The following is a 24879-nucleotide window of genomic DNA, read 5'->3' on the forward strand; positions in this document are numbered from 1 at the left end:
GCAGAGGTTAGTAGAGGTTAAAAAAAAAAAAGATTTCGATATTTATATGGATAATAGGAACATTGACCACACAATGTTAGACAGGATGGTTTTGAGGCATGTTTTGGGGCATAAACCAACCACTTACCTAGAAGATTTTAGAAAAAAAATTTCTCCAATGAGGACATATCAGTTTCTTGCATTTCCTTTGGAAGTGACTGGTACTGGTATTATCAGAGACAGGATCCTGGACTAGAACCGCAGCTCTAGAGGATCTTGCATGCCATTATGTGCATGTTCCTGCAGCCTGTGTTGCATTCATTAGTGCCTCCCCTGCGGTGAGATCTTTGCTTCCCCCACTGCCTGATACCTGTGGCATTGTTGTCCTGTTTTTTCTCCTGCTCTGCCTAAGAAGATTTGCGGGGTTCAGAGTAGAAAATCAGAATTGGCAAGCAGAGAATAGATAACAGCTTCAGAAAATGCCATTGAATGGGCTTAGACACCCTGCTCCACAAAATGACTGCATAGATTTGTAGGTGTTGGGGTATGTATATGTACTAGGTTTGTTACGTGATGACGGGTATCTTATTCAATTGCTAAATATGACTGATGATATTCTTCTGTTTGCATTGCTTTTTCTGCACGTTTGTTAAAATGTGTATTTGTTCACCAATTTGTCTTTGCTAGGTTTTTACATACCTCCATATCGTGCTTCTGGCTGCTTGCCTTGTTTATGCCACATAACTGGTTCAGTGAATCAGGTCTGTAATAGTCTAACTGGCCAATGTGTTTGCCAAGATGCTTCAGTAACTGGACAGAGATGTGACCGCTGCAGAGAACGTTATTTTGGATTTGACTCTGATTCAGGGAGGTAAGTATTTGTTTTGTTTGCCTGTTTTTATAAATGCAGTTCATTTCAAATTTCTTCTTTATATTTCCTCACACCAACTAACTTTAAAATTTTTTGTAACAATAAAAAAGGCTGTCTATTCAAAACAGTCTTCCACTGAAATTTATACACATGTCCAGATTTGCATAGGACCCATTCCTACACCCACTGAAGACAATGGAAGTTTTGCCATTGACTTCAGTGGAAGCATAATTAAAAGCTTATATGCTATGTCTCGTGTTTATAATGGTTTGAGGATTGTCTTATTACCGTTATTCTGTATCTGAAATAATCAATTATTAAGGTATTTTTGGTGGTATTTGGGAAAAAATTACACGCTGTTCTTATCAATAATTAACAGTGGTGGGAAAATTTCTGTGAAAATGAAATTTCACCGGAGAATGGTAGGAAAAATTTGATGCCCCCATATTTTCTATTAACAATAACAGACAATGTAAAATTTGCAGAGAATGGATTCATCTAATGTCAGACTTTTCCATTTCCAAAATCTGTAGTCCTAGAGGAGTGAATTCTCTCTGTCAGCACCCTAATTTTGTAGTACAGGGAAAATTTTGTATCTAAAGTATCCTAGAGCCTTTATGTACACTAAAATAGTGTGAATATACTTCCTTGAATGTCTGAGGTACATCAGTAGGTGATGTATTATTATTCTGTCTATTGCTCTCTCTTTCTCTTGCAGCTTCTTCTCTTGCTTGTCTAATCCCCACAATCTCAATTTCCTTTTTACATGTTGTCCAATAAGATTTCACAGGCACTCATATTATCACATTTTCTTGCAGACCATATGCTTGTAAAGTATTTTGCTACATTTAATATTTATAATTTTTTAAAAATAGACTTAAATGAAAGTGATATGACACCCCCATACTAGCCTTGAGTAAAAAGGGAATAAATATATGCTGACCCTAGAATGTGACGTGTGTCTTCCTGAGTGTACTTGACATTGTAGATTTTTTGACTTTAACTTTTATATTATTGTCATCATTAGGCAGGGGATTTTTTTAGTGTTGTGGGTCATCTGTTAATGGCCGTCTTGGAATCTGTAAGAAGGGGGATTTTCTGTTTCACTTCCTGTCACTCTGGATGGTAAGGGATAAAAATAATGTAATATTAAGTTTCCTTCTAAATTCATCTTCCTTGTTCTTTAGTTTGAAATAGGATTTGACTTTGAGTTCCAAACAGGATGTGAAAAGGTTCACAATTTCTGTCTGGTAAGCAATGCCTTCCGTACACTAGAGATGGGCTCAAACCACCGAATTAATGTCTGAATCCATATCCAAAAGAACTTAGTTTGAGAATGTCTGGATCCCAGAGTTTTGGTTACTGCTATCCTAAAGATAGGTGCTTTGTTATAACAGTGGGATTTGAATCCAGACTGAGCTTTAACATTGCACCTCTCTTTTTTTGCTTCCATAAATTGTCAATCAATTATATGTTAGGCAAAAGACAATGTGCGCTGTTGACTTGCGCCATCAATGGATAGGCTTCTGTTCTGTTCTCCTCAGGTTCTGATACCACACTCCTCATGGTAATATTTGTGTGCCTTGATCATGTTTGGTAATATCCTCTTGGCTATTTATAATTATACAGTTCTGTTGGTAACAGTGACAGGGTTAGACAATTCCTCATGGTCAGGAATATGGATTTAATCTCCCATTGATGCAAGCATTTGTTATCTGACTTTATTAGAAATCCATTTAAGATTTTTCTTACTCTTATGCCCACAAGGCCTCCATTTAACCTCACAACAAAGAATTCCAGCATTGGACTTTTTAGTAATTTATCGTGGAACCCTTGTCCTTTGTGCAGGGGTAGTGGAACCAGGAGGACTGGGGGGCTAGCACCCTTGTAATGGAAATATTGTGGGGGCTCCACCTCTGTTTAAACTCCTGCATGCCCCAGGGGGGATGGGTGGGGCAAAGAGTGGGACCTAGTGAAGCTGGAATGGACTGGGAGCAGGTTGGAAACTCAGGGACCCTCTTTCCAAACCTGGAGCTGGTTGGTTCCCCCTAACCCCAAGTCTCAGTACTTCCCTTCACTTCCCCTCCTATTACTTCACACACACGTCTTCACAGGGAGCATCTCCCTGTCCCCCATGTGTAGAGCCAAAGTAACCAGGCTTTATATGGGGAACGCAGAGAAAGGAAGTACAGAATTCTCCCATACCAAGCTTAGATCCAGGCAACAGAACAGCTACAGAAAGTCTGTGGCTGCTGCTGTGCACCCAGCTACACTTGAGGCCAGTAGACCAAAAGAGTTTGTGGACCTATCAGCTATGCGTCAGTATACTCCCCGGGACTCCCATAATCCCTGAATAGGCCTATGGAGAGAGCTGGCATAGTGCTTGGCTTTGTACTGCCTGGGAGATCTGGATCCTCCTGTGTAGTAGTTCCATGATGGTTCCACTGTATGTTGGAAAATGTTCCTCCTCCTCTTCAGAAGGATTTCTCTATTAAAAGTGATCATCTGTAGCTGTATTTGCCTATCTGTTTTCATTCAGTTTTTGCAAATTTTAAGACTTCTGGTAAAAAGGAGAGATTTACCATTTTTTGCAAATTCCACACTGATTTAAGCATTATCTGTCCCTTTCTAGCAATTTTGGGATTACAAAACCAATCAAGCAAAGAATACTAGCTGCCCATAATCTAAATGTCAGAGCTGTGTTGACTTCTGTTGCTATTCTGTGATATTCAGAGGCAGAGTCATGAGGCCTTAAAATTCCACCAGCCCTGCAGGAACATGGAGTATTATTCAGTGGAATTCAGCTTGCCAAGTCAAAAATTCCCTGCAGGATGGGAGGAATTTTAGGCTCCAGGATTTTACAGTGATCAAACAGAACCCCTAATGGTCATGAACATTGGTAGAGATTAGATAAGCCTTACTTCTGTATTGTTTACTATAATGAACTGGTCAATGAACATTACAAATTGTTTATCTATATATATCTCTTGACAGATTACTGTTTATGAAATCCACTTAGCAAGTGAGGTTTTCCCATAAGGATGAAAAATTAAGATTTTAAACAGATTGCTGGAGAGGCTCTAACTGCACCTAGAGAGTCAATGTAATAAAGGTTTCTCTATATTAATATTACAAAAACCATTTATCTTTGCAAAATCAATATTGCAATTCATCTTGGCTTGGTATTTCTCTTTCCATGTTTTAAGTCTTTTTTCTTTGATTATGTGTAATTCTGTTTTAATAAATGTGAAATATGTTTGATTTAAAATGTCTTGGGAAGGTAGCGTTTAAAAAAAATAAAATAAGCTTCTAATTTATTTTATTAACAGTCCTCAAGAATGTTGAAAATATTGCTTGTATGGCTAGAAAGTTTCAAGGAATGTTTGTTTATTTACCATAAAAGTCCTTAGTGGCATAAAAATATTGACTTCACAAATGTACGGTAAACTTTTAAAATAATAAAATGTATTGATTTCACTATTTAGGATACTAATGAAGACTGTGATCCTGGAAACACATGTGAGTAGTCCCACTGAAGTCAACAGGACAACTCATACATTAGTGTTTGCAGGATCGGGACTTATGTTAATAAAGATGAAGACAGATATTTCTATATGTTGGCTAGAAGACAAAATAAGTACTTAATGCAAAAAACACCCTCCTCCCCCCGAGACAACTGTAAGGCACTGTAAATATAGTGTATCTAAAACTAATTTGATTGTTTCATGAGTGAATGATAATGAAAACTGAAATACTCAGGGGACCCTTATTCATGAGAGGTCCAGTAATATACAGTAGTACTGAGAGAAGTCTCTCATTATTTATGTACTGAGACACTTGCATTAAAACTCCCCAGAAACTATACGCACTAAATAGCAGCATGTAATGAAATTATGAAATAATAAAATAGAATTATTTGCCTATCAATACACTATCTTCTTTTTTATCTCTAACTAAACCATTTTCTTCAGTCATGACATTTAAATAGTCTAAACAAAACCTCTATTTGAAGGGGGATTTTGGATACACTGTCTACAGATGAAAGGACTTAATACAGTTGTTGAAAAAATTGCCCTTTTCTCCTGACTATAAAAGAAAGCAAACTATAGTATAGTGGCTTCCAGGAGAGAATGTATTTTATTTATTCCCAAAGGGATATTAGTCCATAAAACAAATTTGCAGCTTATTTTGCAGCTTTAGCTTTTATCAGCCTTTTTAAGGGTGTTGAATGATTACTCAGGAGATCACACAGCAAGAGTTGCAGTGGAGTAAAAGAACTCTAATAAACAGAGCTCTGTGATGGGCAAAAAATGTATGTGAATAGTTCTCTTAAAGTTGTTTAAAAATCTGTCACATTTAATGTCTATTTCACTGATTATTGACCTGGATCTTAGTACTCCAATGTGAAAAAAGTTGGTTTGTTTCCCTTTGCTTTTATCATCCTAAAGCGTAGATGAACTCAGCATTATTTGATGTACAGGTGTGTCTGAGAGAGGGAATAAAGAAAAGTGAAGTGGAAATACGGGGCAGAATCTTGAATATGATGCATTCAATTTATCTTGCACCACCAGTGAGATCTGGCCACAGAGCAAGTGTAACCAGTCACAGGAGGATCAGCCTAAGTGTAGGAAACCTTCCCAGGCTAGCATAGGTGTCCTACCAGAACAAAGGAAACATAACTGAATCTTCCATATATCCTTCAAGTCCCTGACTGTTATTTAATTGTCCTCTTGTGACTGTTGGCACCTGGTGTAATTTAGAGCTGCCTTCAGGCTGCTCTCATTTATGCCAGAGGACAGGACCATTGCACAGCCAGCTCAGGTTTAGGTGAGTGCAAACTAAGTTTACAATACTTTTGTGGCTCCCCTTCCTGATTTGTACTGTATGGTAATGAATTACAGCCAGGGATTTGGCCATGGTTTTTTAAATATTTGTTCCGTCCATTGAGGTACAAATGTGAGATTCGAAAATTAGAGCAGAAAAGTTAATTGTGGTTTATTTGCTGCTATTAAACTCTGCGCTGAGGTGGGTGGCATGACTCAGAGAATTGGCAATGGGATGTAGGTTGTTCACTCAAAGACAAACCATTGTCTGTTATGTGGATAAGTCCATTATTGTGAATCACACACCTTATATTTTTAGCTGAATTTGTAGCGATGATATAATTCAGTAGCACTGGGGAAAAATATATATCAGTTACAAAAACCCTTGTTTGGTGGGGTTTTCAAACATATACTGTGGAGAGGAACAAATTCCATTTTTAACTGTGGTCCATGAGCCAGCATATAGATTTAAGATCAAATATCTCAATCCACTGAGGATATTTCACTGATGCCAATGAGAGGTTTGCACAAAGGATGAAGGTTAGTATGTGGACCTTTGTGTAGTAGTTAAACTTTTAATTATTATCATTTATTTAAGTACCTTATTGTTATTTTCAGTATCACATAGTGGGGATGTCAAGGTTCCTCCCCCACTCTGAACTCTAGGGTACAGATGTGGGGACCTGCATGAAAAACCTCCTAAGCTTATCTTTACCAGCTTAGGTCAAAACTTCCCCAAGGTACAAAATATTCCACCCGTTGTCCTTGGATTGGCCGCTACCACCACCAAACTAATACTGGTTACTGGGGAAGAGCTGTTTGGACGCGTCTTTCCCCCCAAAATACTTCCCAAAACCTTGCACCCCACTTCCTCGACAAGGTTTGGTAAAAAGCCTCACCAATTTGCCTAGGTGATTACAGACCCAGACCCTTGGATCTTAAGAACAATGAACAATCCTCCCAACACTTGCACCCCCCCTTTCCTGGGAAACGTTGGCTAAAAAGCCTCACCAATTTGCATAGGTGACCACAGACCCAAACCCTTGGATCTGAGAACAATGAAAAAGCATTCAGTTTCTTACAAGAAGACTTTTAATAAAAATAGAAGTAAATAGAAATAAAGAAATCCCCCCTGTAAAATCAGGATGGTAGATATCTTACAGGGTAATTAGATTAAAAAACATAGAGAACCCCTCTAGGCAAAACCTTAAGTTACAAAAAAGATACACAGACAGAAATAGTTATTCTATTCAGCACAATTCTTTTCTCAGCCATTTAAAGAAATCATAATCTAACACATACATAGCTAGATTACTTACTAAAAGTTCTAAGACTCCATTCCTGGTCTATCCCCAGCAGAAACCAGCATATAGATAGACACACAGACCTTTTGTTTCTCTCCCTCCTCCCAGCTTTTGAAAGTATCTTGTCTCCTCATTGGTCATTTTGGTCAGGTGCCAGCGAGGTTACCTTTAGCTTCTTAACCCTTTACAGGTGAGAGGAGCTTTCCCCTGGCCAGGAGGGATTTCAAAGGGGTTTACCCTTCCCTTTATATTTATGACAGGGGAAAATGTGCTCCCCATTATGACCAGTGGCATTTCTCACCTTTCTCTTCTTACTCTATCCTCCTTTCTGTTTTTCTCCTTCTTCCCAGTCTTTGGATCTTTCCTCTTTTATTTATTCTGCATTTGCATCCCTATCTATTGCCTCTGTGGGCAAGAAACTTTTTTCTTTGATGAAAGCTTAGATTGTTCAGGATTTGAATATATCCTGAAGATCTCTCTCATACATAAAGCAGGCCAAATAAATATATTGACTTCCGTTGCACTATTTTTGTGAGTAAGGAATATTTTGTGTGAATAAGGGTTATATGATTGGACCAATAATAGGTTTATTAATCAATACTGTTATGCACTCTGTGTACGGATCAATTCTATATTAACGTTTTTAAATCTAAAACATTTTCTTTATCCTACTTAGAATAAATTTCATCTAGTGCTCAGATTTCAAATGCTTATTTTGAGTATTTATTAAAACTGTATGAAATAGATAACTTGCAAATTTTTAAGCTGCATTTTATTTTTTTAAATAAATTCAAGTATTAACATTTTTTTACTGCACCTCTGTCCACTAAGCTGTTTAATTATAATTCTGAATTATGTAAGACAAAAGAAGCCACTAAATAAAACCCTACTGCGTCTAACTGAAGTGTTAATGTGCTTTGATTACTTTCTCGGTTTGTTTTTGTTTATAGATGTCAGCTTTGTAATTGTCATCCTTCAGGAGTCATTAATGGGACTTGTCATCCTGTTACTGGACAATGTGTTTGTAAACAATTTGTAACTGGCTTGAAATGTGACAACTGTGTTCCCAATGCTAGTAATTTGGACGTCCACAACCTATTTGGCTGCAGTAAAAGTAAGTGGATGTTGGTCTTAAAAGCATGTCTTTCAAATTAATGGCTTTTAGTGTTAAATTAGTTCTGTAATACTAAAAGTGGGTTTTTTTCCCCACATTTCAAGATCCTATTTTTCTTCTTCTTTATAGCTATCTTAGGATATCCTTCTGGAAAGATTTAGTTAGAGTACTTCATAGAGCTTTGTACCACACACAGAGCTTGAACTCAAGTGGCTGAGCACCCACAGCCCCCATTGGCTTCAGGATCAGGCTCATAGTGAAACTTAGCTTGCCACCTCATGGGACCTTCATCCATCGCTGTGGGAGACAATGTAAAACATCATGAAAGGTCATCAAACTGATTTGTGTAGAGGGCTAAAGCTATGCTGTCAACTGAGTGAGACATTGAAAAGAAACACATTGCTACTGAGCACCTGCGCTGCGGCAACTGCAATGAGTCTGAAGTACAGGGATGGCAAGGCATCAGCCTTTATATGATTCCTAATTAGTCAAAATGATACTTTAAAATTTTGTTTTTCTGTGGCTTATCTCTATGCTGGCATACATTGGGTGCTTGGCTATAGTAACAATTGTATTATTGATACCAATGGTCAAGCTGCACTACTGGGAAATTTTAAGAAAGAGGTCTAGTGTAGAAAAGGATTAAAATTTTCAAAAACTCTTAAGTGATTTAGGCTCTTAAAACACTTTTGAAAATGGGGACTTAGACGCCTCACATGGCTATGTGTTTTGGCACATTGCTTCTGCAACGTATCTGTTTATCTAGTTTGTCTAGGCATTTACATCATGTTCAACACCATTGTATCTGTGTGGTAGATTTTGTGTGTGTATGCACACATGCAAAGGGCACTCACAAACACAAAAAACTTTCACTTTGTTCGCAGTTTGTGTTTGGGTCCTATATCAAGTTAAGTTTAAACAGTATATCATTGAAGAACATATACAGTACTATAAATAGGTCTGAACCGGAAAGATGTATTTATTTCCAGACACGAATTTCTCAAATTTGAAAGTATTCAGATTCAGGGTTTTGGTTTAGACCCATCTCTAGAACACATAGTTCTTCTCCATTGTCCTGATAGTTTGATTTGGTTTTGGAATTTCACTTTTAAGTGTATAGAGCTTCATTTGAATTTATAATAATACTTAGCATTTTTATGGTGCTTTTCATCTTTAACTGATCAGCTAATTTATATCACTGTATACATTTTATAAAGGTCAATGGCAATTCTGCTATAAAATTTTAAATGACATAGATTAATATAGATTTCAATTAGAAAACATGGGAAAACTTGTACAGCATTCTGAATAGTAACTGGAGTCTTTTTCAGGACATAAATTATGTAGGAGTTGTAATCTTCTCCTTTCAGGTATTCTTGCCAGTAGTTTCTAATTGTTGTCACCAGTTTTGCGGCTTTGCCCCTCTAGATTAATGCCTAGCTTTGTAAATGCTACTCTATATCTGCTCAGTCTTGTGCAAATCTAGGGATCTGTGGCAAGACAATGAATTCACACTCATCAATCAGAACCATATAAAAATGATGTGTCCAGATGTTCAGTACTTCCAGTGCGATGAATGTACCAAAACGGGAATTCTGTATTTTAAGTGGTACATCATTTGTGATTATGCCTCATTGTAATTTAGCATTTTACTGAGAGCTATCATATTAGTAAGTGCACCACCCACATAAATCTGCGTTAGCAGAAACAAACGTAAGGCACTACCAGTGTCCAAATAACATTCTACTGGAGGGAGACTTATTTTATATTTTGGGGCCTAAAGTATGCCAGCTGCTTCATTCTGTCCCTCCGCCCCAAGTCAAATGAAACCAACCAATGAACAACAACAGAAAAGCATGTTCCTCCCCCAAAGAGCTTATAGTCTAACTATAACACAGGCTACAACAAATAAGAGTAACAAACCAGAACAAGAGAGAATCCAAATTAACCTAATAAATTCATGTGATTACTCAGTTGGATGGTGCATGTCTTGATAAGTTAACAATATAGCTACATTGTGGGGGAAACTTTCAACGATTTGGGAGTGCAAGTCCTTCTGACTTTCAATTGGACTCCTGCTCCTAAACTCTTTAGGTGCTCTTGACAATCTCTCCCTCTAATCCTTGTTGGATCTAAAAGCTAGAATAGTGCCAAAGCAGGATACCCCTTCTAAGAAAAAGATGCGGATTTTTACAATTTCCACCTACCCGAGGAACACTAACAATATGTTCTATGATATTTCTGCAGTTAGCTCATGTTTTAGTTGTGTGTTGAGGACTCTTGTGCTATTCATGGTGCCATCATTCTTCACAAGTCTTATTTGTGGAAGCCAAGTCCTCATATAAAAAACACAAACTGGTTTGGCGAAGCAGATATATATATATTTTGGAGAGAGAGAGAGAATTAGACATATTCAGCAAACTTCTATATATGATGATGACACAACTAGAGAACAAACGTCCATGAAACGCCACAGGTTTTGAATTGTGATGTGGTTCCCACAGCGTGCTCTTTGGCCCATAGAATAGGGAAGATGTTTAACCTCCACACCCAGAATGGTCCTAGATTCATGGAGCTTTCCTTATAGATATTAGTCCCCAAAGTTGGCTAGGTGCAGAAAAGCAGCAAACACACTCCCCCCTTGTACTGGAAAGCAGGGGAAGGGGTAGTGCCTACTTAGGAGATTGGCCTTATGTGTTCTGGCTTATATATTATATCTATTTTATAAAAAATGTTAAAAATTCATTTAAGAATATTTACGTATATTTTACTGAGCAACCCCACCACCACCATCACTCAGAAAGAACCGTGGTCATTCATTTGGATCACAGAAAGAAAACAGAGGGAATTTTGCTCTTTGATAATAGACCAAGACCTAAATATGCCTTGCACTGAGATAATGGGCTATCCTCTAATAAACTGTAATCTGATAATTTACTTGTGCTGTAAAGAGGATGGTAACTAGAACATACTGGGCCTTGTCTTGCACCCCTCAGGCCTCTGTTTGTTGATACTGGTGTAACTCAGGAGTAAATCTGTTTAAGTTTATGTAGTTAATATTGGTGTAAAACTTGTTTAAGGGAGATCAGAATCAAGCCCAATGGCCTCAGGATTGGTCTCTTGCAACCTTATGATAGACAGAGGTAATATTTTTCTCTTCTGCTTCGTTAGATGAAGTTATGTGGCCATTGAGTTAAACTGAATGGAAACGAACCTTCTGAAAATGCAACAGATGATTAGATTGCAAACTTTAAATTAATAATGTGCACAGAGAAATACAATCCATCTCTTGATAATTTCCTAAAAACAAAAGAAACAAATAAAAAGGAGCTTTTAAAAAACTATGGTAACACTGTTGTTTAACTTTTGTGGTTTTTCTAAATGTATTTAGGCTGCTGCTTTGATGTACAAAATTTTGTGTTATGTAGTTATATAAAAAGTTCTGTTGCAGAGTAGTTCTGATGCATTAACTTTGTTTATTAATGTTCTATTGACCATATGTCCACATGACATTGTTTTTTGTGTCAGAATAACCTTTATCCTAAAGATTTCACTTCTGTTTATTTGTATGTTTATTGATGAGCTCTGTTTTAAAAATGTTCTTTTTTAAAAATTATCCTTAGCTCCGTCCCAGCAACCTCCACCCAGAGGAGAAATTCTAAATTCTTCTGTTATCTATCTTTCATGGAACCCCCCTGATTCTCCAAATTCCAACTGGCTTACTTACAGACTGTATAGAGATGAGACTGAAATTTATACAACAGAAGACCACTATCCTTATAGTGAGTATTAATGAAGACAGCAGTGTTTGACATAATATATTATCTTTTTTCCAGTTGTTATCTCAGGTTCCTGTCATTAGTTCTATAAGGTTTTTCAGTATTCAGTTTTTCCTACTAGTTGGCTAAGGTTCCACATTGCTAGATTTCTTTGGAAAGAAACATCTGTTTAAATTTTCAAAAATGGTTATTGAATTTGAGTGCCTCAGTTGTTCAGTGCCTAATCTGAGGCCTGTTAAAAATGCTTGAGCCATGTATAGTCCCTCATTATTTTTAATTCTGATATATTATGTTTAAGTACTTATCATACTTGGTTACATTGTGTACCTTACATGTAGACACTATGTAATACAGCTGAACACAGTGAATCAAAGGTGAAAGTATGTTACGGGACTCGATGAATGTGGTGAGAGAAATAGAAATGACCACAAAGGTGAGGAATCATATGATAGATTTTCATTTGCTTCATTTCCTAGCAAAAAGCGAAAACTTAGAAATTAAGTTGAATCCTTTCACAAGTAAAGTCAATATATTTTGTTCAGGTTCATAATATCATACCATATAATCTGTTTAAGAACAGAGTGCAAGATGAAGACACTATTTCATGATTACACTGATATATTTAAGGAGCTGCTTTAAAAACCCTAAATATTCACTACTTGGATAATCAGACATTGATATACTCCTATTTAACAAAACCATTATTTTCTATTTGGTTAAAAAAATTACATTTCTGACATTTCCTGGCACTCACTCTAATTAATGATGTGAAAATCATCTGCATGGCATTTCAGCAGTACGAACAATTTGTTAATGCTGTCAGAAATTTGTATTCTAATAATATTCTGATGTTTATTACTTTATTCTTAGTGTGTGTGTGTCTGTGTGTCGGAGGGGCATCTATAGTACACACAGGAAATGCCACTTAAGTGCAACTGAGTGAATACAGATCTTATTACTAAATGAGAGTTTGAAATTACAGTTGTGGAAGCATTGAACTTTTCAAGGAAAATTAACAATAGTCTTCTTACTTGGCCTGATGATTTGGCTGGTAGGATTGCAGAGTACCTCATTGAGTGATTTTTTTTTTAAGCTCTCTACTAGCTTTGCTGTTGGAAGCTGGGAACACTCTCCATCTTAAAGATAAAACAGAATGCTTGCTATAAAATATGGAATAATACCAAAATCTATTTAAGATTCTAAATCATAGTTCATTGGACTTAACCATGTAGAAATATAAAGGGGAAGGGAAAGACTCTTTCTTGTTTTGTTTTTTCTTCCAGACAAAATGAAAACAGGAAACTAGCATCATCAGAATGCAGATGAAACATGCATGAATAAAAATCCTATTCTTAGACCTCGACTTTTCTCTTTCCCCTTTCTCCCACTCCTCTGATACCCTGGGGTTGAGAAGACTTCTTGATAACAAAATATTTTAAATTTTTGGAATAGAAACTTTGATTTATACCTACAATTAGCCAAGTATTGGATTTTAATTTATACTGCATTTAATACTTAATCTTTTCCGATGTGGATACTGTGGCCTTTCAAAACTTTCATAAAAAGCAACAAATTCAAGACTGGTTTCTAGATGTTTGACATGTGGAACATAATTTTCTTCTTATGTTTGTTTTAGGAACTCAGAACTTCAGTGACACCACTTTGTTCCCTTATACATTCTATTCCTATTACCTCAAGGTCAGCAATGTTCATGGTTCTACAAGGAGTGCAACAGTGATGTACAGAACAAAATCAGGGACACCTAGAGGAAACCTACATTTAAATATAATTTCTCCTGTTGGCCCACACACCATTTCCTTTAACTGGACAACCTCATCAAATGACTCTGGGCCTATAGAAAAATATGTTTTGACGTGTGCTTATTCAGTTGATCTTCAGCCTTGTGGCCAGTATGAAGGTTTAGAAACCTTTACAACTATTCAGAATCTGGTTCCGTTTACAAAGTACATTTTTGGTGTTCAAGCATGTACCAGTGGAGGCTGTTTGCAGAGCCTGCCAGTGACAATAATTACTGCACAGGCCCCTCCGGAAGGGCAATGCTCTCCTGTGATACAAAACATCAGCGCTACAGAGCTCACCCTAAAATGGTCTCCACCTACAAAACCAAATGGTAAGTCTTAATACGTTTAATCTCTTAAACTGAGACTCAGCCATTGAAAAGCAGTATTTTATCTAAATCTGTTCATGTTTTCCAGGTCAGTGGGACATAAACATTGAACAAAAAAATCAGTTAAACTATCCCTTAATATTATCTGTTGTCTGATACTATTGTGTGGTCTCTTAGGGTCAAGTCTTGATTCCATTGGAGTGCAAAATTCTAAGTGACTGCAATGGGACCAGGATTTACCACTTAGTGACATCTGCCTCAACAAGAACAATGTTTACAATTAAAGGTTTACTGTAAAATCCATTTTTTTCTCATCAATTAGTTCACACAGATGCAGTGACCGTTGCTGTGTCTACTAGATCAGTAAGTAAAAAGATTAACAAACTAAGAGAATGGAGAGAATCTGTTTTTTAAACCATGAGGCATATATGGCAGCTCATTCTGTTATTAAGCTAACTTTGTTACAGATTTGATAATGTTCAAATGTTATGAGCCTGACTTGGTTTTAGTTTGTGTATGTGGAAGCACCAGCTTTTGTAAGGAAGACACTGTGATGCACTCCATTCTGCTGTTTACCATTTTATCTTGCAGTCCATGGGCCAAATTTTTGTGGGACTCTTGTAAATCACACTGGTAATGTTTGCATGGCAAACCTCACAGATACTTCAGGAAAGAGCATTTGTGTACACAAAAGTGGTACACAGGTCTCAGTTCCCACTTTCTGTGAAAACCTTTTCTTTCTAATTTAGCTAGAGTCAGGAAATTAGCCTACACCAGAATGTTTCTGTATGCTTAGGGCTGTAATTATTACGACTATAGGCACTGCAGTGTTCGCTCATGTCAATACTAGCCTCTTGATCCTTACTGTATGTGCCTCATAGTTATATCTGGTGGTTGTCACTCCCTGATCTGTAAGCCTATGGTAGTTGATGCAATCAATGTCAGCTCCTGGATTCCATTCTCACTTCTCCCATCAACTGCTGATGGAAGAAGCACTTCATTTTGTTTGTCAGAAAACTCAGTGTTCGAGCAAATGAGTGGTAAGACCCCCAGTCTGGTATAGTATAGATAGCTCACTATTTTTTGGTCCACACTATTTTTTGGCCCACAGAGGCTGCTGGTAACTGTGCCTCTGGTAGAGCACAGCCGTGTTAGGGATATGCATAGCAGGAACAATTTTTCAATGCTAATGTCATATGCTTAGTATTTTTTAAAATTCAAAGATATTTTATATTGGGGAAGGTAACAATTGCTATGTATGCATTTTTTAATTTAACTTAATACTAGATAGTGTGACTCTTCTCTAAGAATGAAACAGAAAATAAGAAGGTCCCAATGTAATTTAATTGTCTGTAGCTTAAAATTACCATAATTTACATGTACTTGCAAGACTAGGCAGCTGTGAAGAATGCTATTTTATTTCCTTTGGTGCCTGTTCAGATCTTTCTGTCTGCCAAAAAAACAAAGGGACAAGTTGTCGTCCCGTCTCTTCTCCCCACCCTCCCTCATGCACAAACCGCCAGTTACGGTTATTCGGTTCCTTTAAGTCCATAAATTTGGCTCCAGATATTATCCACTGTGATGCTTATTAAGTTCTGGCTGTGCTGATGTTCCTGGTCTCTCAGATGTCTCCCATTAAATATTTAATTTTTTCTGCTCTCTCAGGCCTCAGTTCAGCAAGGTGCTTGAAGCATGTGAGGTTAATGGGCTTACTTGTGCGCTCAAAATTAGGCATGCACTTAACTAATGTGCTGTACCTAAGTCCAGCTGCTGTTTCCTGACCATTGAGATCTTGCCACTTAGTTATAGATTCCCTTTGATGGAAAATTGACAAAAAACAGTCTCCCATCACATCATCTTATTTTAAAGGCACTGACCATTGCTGCCACTTAAATAATGATCTGTCCATTGCACAAACACTTGTTCCTTTGAAAATAATAATATGCTATAGTACTATGATATCCGTGTAGGAACTCTCTAGAACAACCTTTCATCTGTCCTCAGAGAAAAAGCATAACCAATCAAATTATAACAGTTCAACCTAAGATTTTTTTCAAGTGCAAAAATTATGTGGGTTGTAAGACCAAATGTTTAATCAAATAACAACCACAACAAAGAATAACAACAAATTAGGGGGAAAAATACCCCTAGCTAAGTGAACTTCTATAGCAATTAAAATTACACCTTTGCATGCATTATATTTTCTATGGGCTCGGTTGCTAGATTATTAGTTTTTTAAATATTTTGTGTTGATATTTTAATTGGATGCTGAATAACAATTTGCAACACATTACTATTGTTTACTCACTGTTATCTCTAGGTATAATCATAAGGTATGAAATCTATATGAGAGGAGCATTACAATCAGATGGAACTCGTATTCCTCCTGAAAGTCGCATCTTCCAAAGCAGTGGATGGCTCAGTCCTCAGCCAATTATGGAGTCTGCTAATGAAAACGCATTAATGCCACCTCAGACCAGCACCACAATTACTGCTCTTGAGCCATTCACAGAGTATGAGTTTTGTGTTTTAGCCGTAAACATGGCTGGTAGTATATTTTCAGACTGGATATCAGGAAGAACTGGAGAAGGAGGTAAGTATTAGTTCATATTAACTTATTTTTTAAAACCTAGAATGTATTTTAAAAAGAGCTTTTATGTTAAGTAAATAACCATATAGAGCTAAATTCTAGGAATTTAACATGAGTAAAATGACTATGGAAGAAAAAATCACAATTACACTGCAACAAACTTCTAAGGTCATATGATAACAAAATCTTATTACTCTTAAGTTTGGTTTTCTGATTTTACCTAGTTTTCCCCATCAATGTGTGTACCTTCTTCAAGCAAACCCTCATTAACCCCCTTTTTTTTCTGAAAACCTGGGAGAATAGGTAGGGCTTGAGGTGAGCCTTGAAGGTTGTCAAGGTTTCTTCCCCACTCTGAACGCTAGGGTACAGATGTGGGGACCTGCATGAAAAACCTCCTAAGCTTATCTTTACCAGCTTCGGTCAAAACTTCCCCAAGGTACAAAATATTCCACCCTTTGTCCTTGGATTGGCCGCTACCACCACCAAACAAATACTGGTTACTGGGGAAGAGCTGTTTGGAAACGTCTTTCCCCCCCAAAATACTTCCCAAAACCTTGCACCCCACTTCCTGGACAAGGTTTGGTAAAAAGCTTCACCAATTTGCCTAGGTGATTACAGACACAGACCCTTGGATCTTAAGAACAATGAACAATCCTCCCAACACTTGCACCCCCCCCCCCTTTCCTGGGAAACGTTGGATAAAAAGCCTCACCAATTTGCATAGGTGACCACAGGCCCAAACCCCTTGGATCTGAGAACAATGAAAAAGCATTCAGTTTTCTTACAAGAAGACTTTTAATAGAAATAGAAGTAAATAGAAGTAAAAAAATCACCTCTGTAAAATCAGGATGGTAGATACCTTACAGGGTAATTAGATTCAAAACATAGAGAACCCCTCTAGGCAAAACCTTAAGTTACAAAAAAGATACACAGAAATAGTTATTCTATTCAGCACAATTCTTTTCTCAGCCATTTAAAGAAATCATAATCTAACACATACCTAGCTAGATTACTTACTAAAAGTTCTAAGACTCCATTCCTTGTCTATCCCCGGCAGAAACAGCATATAGATAGAGAGGGTAAACCCTTTTGAAATCCCTCCTGGCCAGGGGAAAGCTCCTCTCACCTGTCAAGGGTTAAGAAGCTAGGATAACCTCGCTGGCACCTGACCAAAATGACCAATGAGGAGACAAGATACTTTCAAAAGCTGGGAGGAGGGAGAGAAACAAAGGGTCTCTGTCTGTCTATAAGCTGGTAAAGATAAGCTTAGGAGGTTTTTCATGCAGGTCCCCACATCTGTACCGTAGCGTTCAGAGTGGGGAAGGAACCTTGACAAAGGTCAACAAACTCAGACTCTGTAGCACTTGCAATTTTGGGGGAAGAAATAAATGTGGATGCAATGAATATCATTTAAGTCCTTATTCAGGAAAGATGCTTAAGCATGAGCCTAACTTTAAATACTTGCTTAAATTATATCCTGAATCAGGGCCTTAGCTTGCATTTACACCTAGTTTTTTAAAAAAAGCTCAGGTCCACATTTTCAAGAACTCAACACTCACAAGTGGGGCTAGATTTTTAAAAGTGCTCAGCTCTCATGCACTAAATAAGGGCCAAGCACCTAAATAGGGACCAGATTTTCAAAAGTACTCTGCACACAACAGCTGGCGTTGTAACACCTGTGGGGCCAGATTTTCAAAAGAGTTCAGCACTCAACATATTGAGCTCTTCTGATAATCAGGCCACTTATTTTCTTGCCTAAATTGGAGCTGAGCTCTCCTGACAATTCTGGCTTTTCCTACCTGATAGAGCTCAGATTTCAGCAGTTAAGTGTCTCATCAGTATCAGTAAGGCTACAATTTAGTCACGGGTACTTTTAGTAAAAGTCATAGACAGATCATGGGCAATAAACGCGAAAATTCACAGCCCGTGACCTGTCCATGACTTATACCTGTCATTATATCTTGGGGCTGGGGCACTGGGGGAGCAGAATGGGGCCGCTGCTGGTGGAGGGGAGGGAGTGCTCCCCGAACCAATGGCGCCAGCTGCCGGGGACCACGGCTGCTCTGGCCAGCTGGGGACTGCTGCCCAGGGCCGCCGGAGCAGCGGCTGGTGTGGCTGTCCCTAGGGGCTATCTGAGCAGTTGCCCCCGGAGCCAGCTGCTTGGGAGGCCCTGGAATCAGCCACACTGGCCCCTGCAGAAGTCACGGAGGTTGCAGAAAGTCACGGAATCTGTGACTTCTGTGACCTCCATGACAGACATGGAGCCCTACTCATTAGTGATGCCCGCATTTGTTGGTGCCTCCAAAATTATGTCCTCAGTTATTTGCTTCCACAAAATGGGAGGCTAGGCTAAAACCCCTTTTAGAATTTGTCTTTCTGCTTGTCAGTTTTTAAATAGCATATGTGACAAAAGTGTCAAATTTTCTCTTGGGAAGAGGTCCATTAGTACGGTGTTTGTACATAAGAGGCACTCTGAGTTGGGATTCTGTCATTACAAAGTGAGAAGGTGGGGCTTTGACTGCAGTGCAGACTGTGCTTTTACAGGTTTTGTTATCCAAGACAGGAGCATTCTTCTATAAGAAGTGAGAGATGTGTTAATTTCAGACCTGCCCAGCAAACAAAATTGCTTTAAGCATTGAACAATCATTGCTTTTATCAGGTTTTTTCCAGATCACATGAAGATTTAGCATCTTAGAGCTTTTCATCTACCTACTTCCTACCTATATCTGCCAAAAAAGGTGTTTAGTAGCTAAGTGATGGTTAGTACTTCTTTAAAAACATGTGCATTATAAAATTGAGGTTTTATTCTGCATAGAGAAAAGGAGGACTTGTGGCACCTTAGAGACTAACCAATTTATTTGAGCATAAGCTTTCATGAGCTACAGCTCACTTCATCGGATGCATACAGGCTCACGAAAGCTTATGCTCAAATAAATTGGTTAGTCTCTAAGGTGCCACAAGTACTCCTTTTCTTTTTGCGAATACAGACTAACACGGCTGTTACTCTGAAACCTGTTGTTCTGCATAGGTGATTTTTTTTGCCTTTTTCTATAATATATAAAACAATATAAAATTCCATTTCGACCTGAAAATTAATTTTTTACAAGGTGCTTATTAAGGAATTGGATGTGAAAAGACATTTTATCGTCTATAACAGATGGCATTTTACAAATGCAGTAAGAAAACTTGCATGACACATGTTCATTTATTTTATGGTAAATTAGCACATTTGTTTTTAGCTCCTGTATTCATGCCATCTCCATCAGTATTCCCTCTTTCACCGTATTCTCTCAATGTATCTTGGGAAAAGCCACAAGATAATGTAGCAAGAGGAGAAGTGATGGGATACAGCATCAACGTAATTACCACACAAAACATGTTGCCAGTATTTTCCCAGGTATTGTTATCATCGATCTGTTTTCATTGTTTGCCACTATATAGATGTTATGCAGAAGAAAAAAAAATAGTATCAGCCTTGGTGTCTTGGCAAAATTTTTATTTGCCTATTTACTGTACATTCTGCTTACCTAATTTCTTCCCCCAGCAGTTTATGGCATGCTTTCCATTTTCTGCAATGTTGTGTGCATTGCTTAAATAGGTGTTGAATTGTACCCCTGAAGAGAGTTGTATTTCAGTGGTTGGTAAAGAGATGCCTAGATATGAGAAGCCAATTAAGGTGAATTGTGTAAATACCCTCAAGCGGTGCATATGTTGATTCTGTAAAAGCGGCATATATATGTGCCCTGAGGGCACCCAGCAATATGTGCAATCCATGCGCAGTCCCTCTATCCCCTTGCCAGTGTGGACATCTCTCTGTTTTATTGTAATCTTGTTGTTTTTTAAAGCCTTTCCTTTTGGAGTCAGGTGATTATGCAAGAATTTCAGCCTATTTTTTTGGTGACCCTTGTAGTTTCTAGAAAAAGTTTGAAAATATGATCCCCAAAGGTTCAAAAGGCCAATAAAAAGAATGCAAGAGTAGTGGCGAAAAATCATGACATTTAAAAAAAAATAAATCTCATGATTTTGGGGTGCTGACTGGTGATTTTTGAATTATTGCGGCTGGCAATCCTGCCTTACACAGATGACTACTATAACTTCAATTACTCCTTCTCCTGAACTGTGCTAAAAGCAAGAATAATCTGTGTGGGAGGAGTATGTAAATTGGCCATTGTTGGAATATGCCACAGGCACTTACTTTCTTCTTTTTCCAGGGGTGCTCTGCCCTCAGGTCCCACCACAGCTCTGCTCCTTTCCCCAAAGCCCCACCCTCACCCTGCCCTGCCTCTTTCCAATTCCACTCTGCCCCCCTCCCCGAACGTGCCCCACCCTCGCTCTGCCTCTTTCCGCCCCCACTGCTCCCTCTCCCCCGCCAACCCCAGCACCTCCTGCCTGCTGCTGAACAGCTGATTGGCAGCAGGCGAGAGGCGCTGGGGTGGAAAGAGCTGAATGGAGGGTGGCTGGTGAGTGCTGAGCCAGCCCTGGAACACCCACAGTGTCGGCGCCTATGGAATATTCCCAATGACTTCTAGGCCCCATCCCAGAACCTGACAGTGCATGGAAACTTTTTGCGTGGAGCCACAAATGGGAATGAAAAATAGTTGTAATGTACTTTGCCTTGTCCTATGGCTTTTCTAGTGTGTGCGTAAGTGTAGGTTAGAATTCAGTCCATAGTTTATGGAGCACTTTGGGTACCCTTCAGGATGAAAAGTGCTATATAAATGTATGATTTCCAATGTTGCAACTTTTGAAATTTTATCACAGCTGTCCCAATATTTTTTCATGAAGTCCCAGTTCCTGGAGTCATTTTACTGTGTGAGAATCTCGGCTGTTGTTTTTAAAATAGTGTCTTTCTAGTCTTCTGGTTGAAAATGTGAACCCTAAAAAATAGAAGGCAAGTAAAAAGAACCCCAGATCTTAAAATCACAAGTTTTTTGAGGCCTTACTCATTTTTAAATGTTTGGGGTTGAGAATACTGGATTTTTAATTTTAATTATTTTGGCAATAATATTGAATCTAAAGAGTGAGTGAAGAAGTGTTGTCTATTAGCTAGGGAGCAAGGGAATGGCAGCCAGAACTCCTGCATTCTATTTCTGACACTGATGTAAGTATATAATTTATGGTACTGTCTCTATGCCTCCATTTGCTTATCTGTAAAATGGAGACAGTAATACTTACAAAAAGAAAAGGAGTACTTGTGGCACCTTAGAGACTAACCAGTTTATTTGAGCATAAGCTGTAGCTCACGAAAGCTTATGCTCAAATAAATTGGTTAGTCTCTAAGGTGCCACAAGTACTCCTTTTCTTTTTGCGAATACAGACTAACACGGCGGTTACTCTGAAACCTGTCAGTAATACTTACCTCCCTCATGGGGTTGTTGAAAGTGTCATTTACTTATTTGTAAGGAGCTTCAGACCTCCTGGGTTCCAATTTTGTGAGATTTTAGATTTCTAGAGAAACAAGTATCTGAAACAGTTTAACTGAATAACACAATCTTATTCAGGTTCACCTATCTCTAACTCTTTGATATTTTCCCTCAAAATTAAAGTAGTTTAAGTCTTTTCTTACTAATTCTTTGCCTGTATAAATATTGACTGTTCTCATCAGAATGTGTGTCACTCAGGACACTTATTCCGCAATGAGCAGATGGATGGATAGGCTCAGATTTCACTACTGAATGGTGACATATTTGTCATCCATATTCTACAGTGTTTGTAGCGATACCAGCACCACTACGCAGCTTTATGAGGCAATAACTATGTCTCCTCATTTATCCACCCAGGAACTTGATTATTACCTCATAAAACAGTGTGATGGAAGTATTATTGAAATCCTAGCTTGTTGATATTCACCAGAATAATCCTTTTCTACTCATGGGTCTTGGCAAACCTTTCCATGTCTAAATGCATGAGTCTACAAATTCAGAGGCTAATTTCTTATTAGCGATCGTATCCTCTATTAACATTATTATTGTTATTTAACTAAGTACCATCTTCCAATTTGTTTGCCTTGCAGGTTGTGTATATAGCTGAAGCTCATGAGCTGTCCTATATAGTGACAGGATTAAAACCGTACACAATGTACAACTTCACTATTACTCTCTGCAATCGAATTGAATGTGTAACCAGTGAGCCAAGCATGGGACAAACCTTAGCAGCCGGTAAGGAAATAATCTGATCCGTGTACAAAGCTGACGTAGCTTTCTAATGAGTACCAGTACAGATGATCATAGTTTGATGCACAGTGACGGGGATCGGTGTTGTTTTAATTTAAAGTGACTTGCTTAATTATAATTTGTTTACCTTGACAGTTTAAAAACAAAACAAAATGTTTCCCAGGCAGGTTTATAGTACACTCTAATGTGATAGGATTTATGTGCTTCTCTCTCAATTACAAGTCAGTTATTTAGTTATCCTATTCCTGTTTGTTTATATCATGCCCATCCATAGCTCTTACGCTGATTAGAGCTGATAATAAATCAGTTGTTTCTTATAAGTCTTCATGTGCCAGATTTTCAAATGAAAACATGCAGAAGTGTATATGCACTTTTGCAAATGCTTGGCTTTACATGCAAGTGGGGGTTGCATTCTTTTCTTATGAAGCAGACTTGCAAACTTTGACTAGCTTGTGTGTGGTGAGTATTTGTGTATCTATGCCAGGGACACACTGATGTACATGCATATTTTGGGTGTGCCCATTTGAAAATATTCAGGTTATGAATGTTCTCTGTTACAGAGCTGCAGTACTGTGAACATCAGTTCCAAATCTGTGGAGCACTTGCTGGTGGTGTGCAGAGAGTTGGCTGGTCACATTGCTCTCTCCTGATTTCCAGCTGCAGCACTACATAAAAAAAACCATTAAATAATTCCATGGTATTACCATTTCCACTTATGCAGCTGCTGTATGGGATCATGAATAGGAAGGTGGTGGTCCTTGCAATCGTGAACAGTAGGAGAGGTGATCCATGAAATGAGCTATCTATTGTGATGTGGTCCAAAATATGAAAAAAAAATTGAGAACCCCTGCTATATAGAATATTGTTTAAGACATTTTAATGTGCCCTTCTTCCCTTCCATGGCTTCCTTTCTAGCTGTTTTCAGTTATGGGGAAAGTGATTTGTTCTCTCACAATGGATACCACTCCCTCACTGTTCAGGCCTTCTGTTTGAATGAACAGAGATGGCTCTGAGATGGTGTCTCATCTCTGTTTCTGGACTCCACGGAGATTTATTTGATCTCTTCATGCTGCAGCCCCTTTAAAATTTTAACTTGGCTGTCTTAAGAACCCATTCCATATAAGCATGACTTTACTTCTCCACCATCATTCCCAACCATCCAATTGTCATCTCTGGAATGGAGTATCAAATTAGTGCCAGCCTGGATAGCTCTTCACCATAGGAACCTTACTGTTGCAAGGGATTCCAAAGGCTAATAGCCCCAGAAACCAATATGACCTACATAGGACCTTTTGTTGTTATTACAAATTATCCAATCTTGCGTGTATATATTTATTCAAAGATTGAGAATGAATAGCTCAGTTAAGCTTGACAGCTTGTTTATGACTGTCTCCTCCTCAGTTGTGTTAATGCTTAGAGACCTATCACATTAAAGAAGACAGGAGAATACAAAACAGAGTAACAGACAGGTCTGGATTTATTAGACGTTCCACATTATAACATTTTTCTGTTCACCGTTTCCAGATCTTGAAAGTGACCACCTTGAGAATTGAAGGGTTCAGTCTTGTATTGCATTTGCTCAGTTGAAACAGTACCACTGATGTTGATTTTCCCAGATTTTATGCTCATAAATTTTAAAATATAAAGGACAAAACGCTTGGATTTTGCATGCCATTTCATCTTTCACCATTCAGTTTTTTTGCAACTGTAGCAAATTGTTTGCAATCCTACAGTTAAGAGTCTAATGCTATTTACATAACAGTTTTATATTTTCAACAGTTCCATCCTGGGAGAAAATCTTGCTGAAAAAAAGTATTTAAAATATATTTATTTTTTAAAATAAAACCTCCTAGTTTTGTAATCTTCAAGTAATATAAGAGGTAGAATAATACTAGACAGACTTGGAGATGCCATTCCCATCAATAGCAGGGATAGTGAATCAGATCCTGCTCAATGCAAAGTCCTTGTTGCACCGAGTGGTTCAAAGGGGAATTAAAATGGCCTTGAAAGGGGAGGTGAAGATTCTCTGGGTGTGAAGGAATCTCCATTTGGCAAAGAATCAGCAACACTGGCTCTGTGCCACTCCCTGTTGGCCCCTTGGCAGAAGGAGCTTGCTGG

General features: G+C 38.1%; 1 protein-coding gene across 1 annotated transcript in view; it reads left to right on the forward strand.

Annotated features, from left to right (window-relative positions):
• Positions 1-24879, forward strand: part of USH2A (usherin) — a 568735-nt gene that overhangs the window by 110546 nt on the left and 433310 nt on the right. Inside the window, exons 13-19 of the mRNA XM_077811946.1 lie at positions 667-850; positions 7928-8091; positions 11715-11873; positions 13507-14001; positions 16319-16591; positions 19828-19985; positions 22602-22746. Coding sequence (XP_077668072.1) covers positions 667-850; positions 7928-8091; positions 11715-11873; positions 13507-14001; positions 16319-16591; positions 19828-19985; positions 22602-22746 — 1578 coding nt within the window. The remainder of the gene's footprint in view (positions 1-666; positions 851-7927; positions 8092-11714; positions 11874-13506; positions 14002-16318; positions 16592-19827; positions 19986-22601; positions 22747-24879) is intronic.

This window comes from Eretmochelys imbricata, chromosome 3 (assembly GCF_965152235.1).
Source record: "Eretmochelys imbricata isolate rEreImb1 chromosome 3, rEreImb1.hap1, whole genome shotgun sequence".
Lineage (NCBI taxonomy): Eukaryota > Metazoa > Chordata > Testudines > Cheloniidae > Eretmochelys > Eretmochelys imbricata.